This window comes from Notothenia coriiceps, unplaced genomic scaffold, assembly GCF_000735185.1.
Source record: "Notothenia coriiceps isolate Sejong01 unplaced genomic scaffold, NC01 NC01_scaffold00008964, whole genome shotgun sequence".
NCBI classification, from domain to species: Eukaryota; Metazoa; Chordata; class Actinopteri; order Perciformes; family Nototheniidae; genus Notothenia; species Notothenia coriiceps.
The window spans coordinates 76,682-84,111 of NW_011341665.1; the positions used below are offsets into that span (position 1 = coordinate 76,682).

A 7,430-nucleotide genomic window follows, 5' to 3' on the forward strand; every position below is an offset into this window, starting at 1 on the left:
CCTCGAAAAAGACATAAAGGAAAGAGGACATTACTACTGAACTAGCGAAATTTGACTGGCGTGGTGACTCCGGACTAACCAGTCGTCCGACTCAACTCGAGAGATCGTGTTACGTTGGATTGGACGAGTCCCCGTCCAATCGGTGTGTCGTATGTCCAATGGTACCTCTAGATCGGACGGATTTGTTTCGTCTTGGTCGAAGCATTCCTGGCCTTTGGGGCTCGCAAAAGGAACTTCGAATCGGCCGATCGCTTTTAGGAGAAGCATCATATGGGAGGTCCACCTTGATTTCAGACTAAATTTGTGAACTATATGAAGGTGTAGTAAGTAGGGTGTAGAGTTTCATTGATTTCCTATAATTTATGTCACATCTCCTGTATTTCATGTGGTAGAATGGCAGGACGTTAACCATCACCTGCATCTTCATATGTGTCGTCGTGATTTGTAAACCTTTATGGAATTCATTTGCATGAGTTGCAATTTAGATGGAGATCAATGAAGGGTGGAGACTTTATTCTCAAATATCCTTTGCAGAGAGTTAATACTCGAGGGGATAGTCCCTCCACTTGTGCATGTCTTCTTATGAGTATAGGTATATAAATCTTTTCAGTTTTTTATGGGGTAATAATGATCATCAAGATGAAATTGCCATACGTACATAATGTATATGAGTTGCATATGAGTAATTTATTTTTTTGTTCCGGGATATATGTCATCGTTGGTACTTGTAACGAATTTGTTACCGTGTTCAATATTATTTTGTTTACTTATAACGTGATTCTTCTTATATCCATTATTTTTTTTTTTTTTTACTTGTTGTTTTTCTTTATAACTAATAAGTTGGATTGACTGGTCATTTGAGCACAAACGAGGACAGGCCTGGAAATTTAATGAAGTACAGTTTAATAAAGAGTTATAGGCAACTATTCGTTAACACGTACCATACCTGTTGACACTTGAAATGATGAGATTTTAACAAAAAAAAACTCCACCAACAACACAAAACAAAAAACTAAAAAAAAACAAAAACCACATACTCGGCGCCAACTGATTAATTCTTCATTTACTCGCATTATAGAACACAATAGTTATCATACTTAATTAACTGTAATGGTCCCCTCAATATGTCATTATATAGGACTAAATATCGGTACTCATACTCTTTTCCTCGGACATTAATCTCAGAAACCGGTCAGGTCGAGGACCTTGGCTTGATTGCGCAGAAGTTCCTTTTTCTTTGTTTGCTAGACTTCGTCTTAGTAAACGACTCTTATCCACTACACAATGCAAGGGAACCATGAAGTGGGAAGTAACCACGACTGTCGCGTCTCTCTTACTCGCTCCTTTCTTCCTTCTACTCTCCTTATAAACTTTTGTACGTGCTTCCAACAAGGACCCTGTTTACTTGGTACTTCAAGTGCCAGTCTCCAGTTGGGCATTGTCAGACAGGAGAATTTAGAATTTCATTTCGACCCTACAAAAAAGACGACGAAAAAGCCCTTTGGTCTATTTGTCTGCATGAAGGAGTCGAAGGGGCCCTGCTTCGTCGAGAAGGTGTTTTGGGACGTGTAAGGCGTTCATTCACGTTACGTAAAGGAATCTCTCTTCTCAAAACCTAATTTCTGTTGAAACTTAGAGGAGACTGTGGGAATTAGCGATGTTGACATGGATTTTTTATCTTTTGTTTGGTTTTCTTTCGTATTCTGTCCGACATGTATGAAAGTGCTAAGTTGGGTGTAAATTTACCTGTTAACCGATTTCAGCAAATGGCTAGTACAAGTGAAATTATGTGACGTTATATTTTCGTACCGGTAGAAAGAATAATTTATTGATGCAGAGAGTTGAAGGGATTAAGAGAATAATGTGACTTACAAGGAGAAGTAGAGTCTGCCGAACTGTGGTTGTACCGGACAAGAATATGACGTATCGCGAAATGTATGATAGTCGAGTAAGTTTGGTAAGTGTGAGTAAGGCTACGTCTCGTCTGGGTGAACGACAATCCCCTTGATGTCATGGTGTGTGTGTGTGTGTGTGTGTGTGTGTTTTGTGTGTGTGTGTGTGTGTGTGGTGTTGTGTGTTGTGGTGTGTGTGTGTGTGTGTGTCTGGTAGCCATATGTAGGTGAGGTCCCCTGGTAATGGTAACGCTGAATGTACGTATAAGACCTCTGAATAGATTGGAATTGTATTGGTTGTGTACGGATGTGGGATTGGCAATGGGATTTGGGAGTTGGTTCGGAACGTGGGATTTACTTACTAAGAGGAGTACCCCTGGACGGTAAAACAGGGGTATTCCCTCGCTCAGGGGTATACACTGACACATTTGTCTAAATCGCAGGGGTGTTCATATCATTACGTCGTGTGTGTGTGTGTGTGGTGGCGTTGCGTGCCGTGCGTGAGTGCGTGTAGTGTGTGTGTGTGTGTGTGTGTGTGTGTGGTGTGTGTGTGTGTGTGTGTGTGTTGTGTGTGTGTGTGTGTGTGTGTGTGTGTGTGTGGTGTGTGTGTGTGGGTGTGTGTGTGGTCCTCGTGGTTGCAATGGTTCGTATGTCCGTGTGAGAGGTATGTAAACTGTATAACCACCTTTTCAACTAAAGTCATAACCAAGATAAAAAATTTTCAAATTCTGAGGTATATCGGATGCTATATCTAAGTAAAGTGTGTTTAAAGACGGCCGGCAAAAATCACCGACTGTGTGAACGTGAACATTAATAAAATATCACCTCCCATCTTCAGAGCAATCTGACTATTATAACATTAGCGTTAAGAAAGCTTACTTAAATATCTGCCACACCATAAGTAACCGGATCAGAGAAACATTAAGTACAGTCCGCGGCATATCACATCATAATGTATCATATATTTCCATATCTGAGTCAGCTGAGCCGTATCTGGCCGTGCAACACTCACAGTGTCACATAGGCCTACTGTATGCAGAAGTATTATTTTAAGCAACACATTAAGTTGACGAAACACTCGAGACAAATGTAATTAAAGTCAGATCCACTCGTGTCTTAGACGGGGCAGTGATATCATAAACCTGTTAATGTACGCATTCAAACACTTTTTCTTTAACCAGCTGTATTCACCTTGCAGGTGCAGCTATGTGGCTTTGATCCTGGATAAAGTGTTAAAGTCATGGATGTTTAAAGTTTAAATTCTTCATATTTGACTAATATTATAGTTCAGGAAGTATGACGCTGCGCTGTCAGTACGCTTCTCCATGTTTGTGATTGGTCGAATGCTCCAAATACCACCCCTCTCATGTGAACGCGCACCTAACTAGATAGGGCACGGCTGGCTTGAGCGATTCCACTTGATAACCCGCTTCGTACCGTTTAGCGAGAGCGCGTATGTTTTGGATAAGGCCAACCGGCTAACTCAAACATATCCAGGTTAGGTTGAACCAGCTTCGTAGTACAGGCCTCTGGAGTAAACTCACAAGCTACCCTGCAAAGTCATTCAAACTAGCTGCACCTTTACCAGCATTGAGAACACTTTAATGACCAATCATTATAAAACATATCATATATATTATTCCGAAATGGACCAATCTGCAAGATGACTACTTTGACTTTTGGTTCTTTAAGTATAATTTGATGATAATACTTTTGCACTTTTACTTGAGTAACATTTTGAATGCAGGACTTTTACTGTAACAGAGTATTACACTCTGGTACTTCTACTTTTATTCAAGTACAAGATCTGAGTACTTCTACTTTTACTCAAAAGATATAAGTACTTCTCCCACCTCTGCTTTTTATCACTGTCACAAAGTACAGTATTTCTCTCTCTCTTACAGTCAGTGCGGTATATTTCGTTTATCATGACGCCCCCTGGTGGTAGAGTCTGTTATGACGGTTTAGAAGTCTGCAGTGTTTTACCTGTTGTTCACCTGTTGTTGTTTACATGTTGTTGTTGTTGTTGTTTACATGTTGTTGTTGTTGTTTACCTGTTGTTGTTTCCTGTATCTTTTTACAGTCTCTGCAGTTTCTTGACTCTGTGACGTGGTGAGAGCATCTGAAGCCTTCCTCACAGACACACCTCATGTTGGACGAGCGGCTGCAGTTCTGAACCACCTTCAGATGTGACTCTAGGGGAGTGGGGAAATGGAGGTGATTTTAGGGTTTTTTAATCAATGATATTAATGCAGTTCTGTTCTCATTCCTTTAAGGGTAAATGTAACTGAAAAAATGAAAATAATGCTAATAATATTTGCTAAAAATACTGATAATAATAATGCTAATCATAATAATACAAAACAACTTGAAAAATAGGGGGGGAAAGTATGCTTTAAATGCTGATAATAATAATAATGCTAATAATATTAAAAAAATATATATATGCTAATAATAATTATAATAATAGTACAAAACATTTATAATAACAACAACAATCCTAAAAAACTAAGAAAATAGGAAAACAATTATATTTAAAACATAAATCACAATAAAAGATCATTTTAATATAAATACAGAAAATATGTAAACATATATAATAATAATCCTAATCTGAATAATGACACAAATATAAGGTCATTTCCAGACATGCAAAGAGATGAATACATTCTCCTTTTATTATTAAAGTTCAAAGCTCGTCTTGGCACCATCATCACTATCGTTGGTGTAAATAACTCGTGTTTCTTTACCTGCGCTGCAGTCTCTGGAGCAGGCGTGGCAGTTTTGTTCACAGTTGAGGTCAAGTGTGTAAAATCCTGCAGGACACGACACACACTCTGCACACGACACCTGATACTCACCTGAGGGAGGAGAGAGAGAGAGAGAGAGAGAGAGAGAGAGAGAGAGAGAAGATAATGACAACAACCGGATGAGGTCTCTCGCCCCGAGCGCAGAATAATAAAGGATGTGGTCGCACACAGAGAGAGGGCGTCACTTTCATCGAGACAAACAGAGACATGTTGAAGAAATCAGAGGTGGGAGGTACATTTAAAACACTGTACTTTATACTTCACCTCTACTATATTCTGTAGACCCATATTTGACTTTTTACACAACTTTCTATTCCACTACAGTTATTGAATTAACAGCTTTAGTGATACTTTACATATTCAGATTATAGGCTATGCAACATAAATTAACAAATTATTTAACACATCATTAAAAGTAAAGATATCCATCCACAGTATAAGTTATTTATAGTAATAATAATAATATATTGCATTTATATAGCGCTTTTCCTGGTGCTCAAAGCGTTTTACAAGCAAGTTAAGAAGACACAAAATTAGTATGAACCGTATTATTATTATTATTATTATTATTAGTACAAATTAGCTCCATACACATCATAATCATAATCCAGTACTTTGACATATGACTCTGAAATTGGTCATTACACTTAACAAGTACTTTTTGTACTTTAAGTATATTAAATGGCATTACTTCTGTACTTTTACTTATGCAAGATTTTGAATGCAGTTTTTATACAATGACATGTTGCTCCTTTACTCAGGTAAGACTTGAGATCTAAGTACTTCCAGGAACAAATCGATACAGCATCTGTGCTGCGTCGTAATTTCCAGGTTCAAACCATTGCTGATTCCATCTTTAGAAACAGTGAGTCAAATCTAAATAACAGATCGAAGAGACGAATCGAAGTTGCTGACAGCAGATTTCATCCTACCTGCAGGACACTTTTTACACCTTCTCCCTCCTGAAAGCTCGCAATACCGGCTCACATCGTTCTGTGTACACATTCACATGAAATCAATTAGATACACAGCTTCTAAACTCCAGCAAAGTAATACATGTCGTTGCACTTGTGAGCACTTTACAGTAAGTGAGAGGCAAAACAAGGCTTTATTTCCTGTGTCACTCTACAGATATGTGGGTTGATTTACTGAAGTCTTTGTTACCAGCGGAGACGAGAGCACCAGCTGTGCAGAAAACATCCAGAAGATCACCAAACATTGCACGAGTCCCATCCTGTAGAGAGAGGGGAGAACATGTCAAAATCAATTGTAGATATCAAGTGGTTAGGTCATACACAAATTAAAGCAGACATCAGTAGACTATCACATTTTAATAAAGAGGCAAGCGCATGCTAAAGAAAAGAATCAAATGATACCAAAATAAGCAGCAGTGTTTTAAGAAAGTGCACTTTTTGTTGCACCAACAAAGTTATACATTCAGAAATAAGCTGTGACTTTAATATAAGGTGGAAATGTAAAAGATGTTACCTTCAATAGTAAGCTTCTTTTGTTCTCCTCCAGTGGTTTTGTTAACTTCCTCAAGGTGTGACTCTCTTTGGGTTTTTCTGTAACTGTACCTCTCACTCTGCCCATCCTCTGTGTCACCGTTTCCTTGATCTCTGCTCAGCGCTCTCTCACGCACTCTGACGTTTCTGCATCAAAGCCTCATCTCTTTCCATGCAGACTGTGAGACGAGGACGAATCGAGAAAGAGACGATCTCTGTGCAACAACATGATCGAAGAGCAGATCACGTTATTTCTCTCCCGATTTGATTTCACAGAATAGCTTAATCACCACATTACTGGTGACTGTTGAAGGAGCTAACAAAGTTTCCCTTAACTTAATAAGTGGAATCTTACTTTGCATCGTTCACAGAAAATAAAAAACACGTGATATCCAAGTAGAATCAGTTAAGGCTTAAGTATTAGAATCCAACACGTGATTGCAAAAACACTTGGTTAAAAGTAAAAGTCCTGCATTCTTATTAAAAGTACACAATTGTTGACAGATAATGTTCAACTTCAAAGTCAAAGTACTCTTGTGGTAGAAGTGGCCCTGTTACAGATTTAAAAACAGTAAAGCTGTGGATCTGTTTTCATCTACTTTAAAAGGTTCGGTACCACTTTACAATAAGACTAAAGGGTTTACGAATAGTTTGTAATTAATTAATTAAATAGTGAGCCCACATTTATCTGTACTGCTAAGTCTTATATTGGCTACCTAGCTTACTTCGTCTCCTTCATTAGCCAGCATCCTTGGTATCTGTTGTTCACTGAGTTGATTCTCGCTGAGTAGCCAATATAAGGCTTAGTCATCTTGCCAAATAGTGAGCCTGTGTTGATGTATGCAAACTATGTTAGAACCTATGGTTAGAACCAGTGGTGTAGTGGGCGTTTGACGAGGGGGTACGCCGTACCCACACTTATTTGAAGCATGATTTTTTTTTTTAACAGTCTAATAAATATAAAATCATTGCCAGTGTTATCACTTGCAAATGTGTATTTGTTGTAATAATGAAGAAAACATAATAGGCAGATTTCACAGTAATTATAGGCTAATAAAAACGTAGCTCAAGCATTTATGCAACTTGATTTGAAGCGTGTGTGTGTGTGTGAGGGGCAGCACCGTGTGTGTGTGTGTGTGTGTGTGTGTGTGTGTGTGTGTGTGTGTGTGTGTGTGTGTGTGTGTGTGTGTGTGTGTGTGTGTGTGGGGGGGTGTGTGTGTGTG

The 7,430-nt window shown here is 38.7% G+C and overlaps 1 protein-coding gene across 1 annotated transcript; it reads right to left on the minus strand.

Moving 5' to 3' along the window:
• Window positions 1–3,832: 3,832 nt before the first annotated feature.
• Window positions 3,833–6,267, minus strand: LOC104944947 (tumor necrosis factor receptor superfamily member 1B-like). The gene is made up of 5 exons (XM_010770552.1): window positions 6,191–6,267; window positions 5,867–5,936; window positions 5,635–5,695; window positions 4,643–4,753; window positions 3,833–4,087 (listed from the first exon to the last, which is right to left on the minus strand). Exons 2-5 carry the CDS (start codon window positions 5,933–5,935, stop codon window positions 3,900–3,902), a joined length of 429 nt encoding a protein of 142 aa, XP_010768854.1. The 5' UTR covers window position 5,936; window positions 6,191–6,267; the 3' UTR covers window positions 3,833–3,899.
• Between the last annotated feature and the right edge of the window lie 1,163 nt (window positions 6,268–7,430).

What these genes read in the sequence shown, in the direction of transcription:
- LOC104944947 (XM_010770552.1), bottom strand. Translation starts at nt 5,935, where the DNA reads ATGGGACTCGTGCAATGTTTGGTGATCTTCTGGATGTTTTCTGCACAG. An exon ending in TGGTGCTCTCGTCTCCGCTG is followed by an intron (nt 5,696 to 5,866) that starts GTAACAAAGACT and finishes ATGTGTACACAG; the next exon opens with AACGATGTGAGCCGGTATTG. An exon ending in CTCCAGAGACTGCAGCGCAG is followed by an intron (nt 4,088 to 4,642) that starts GTAAAGAAACAC and finishes CCACTCCCCTAG; the next exon opens with AGTCACATCTGAAGGTGGTT.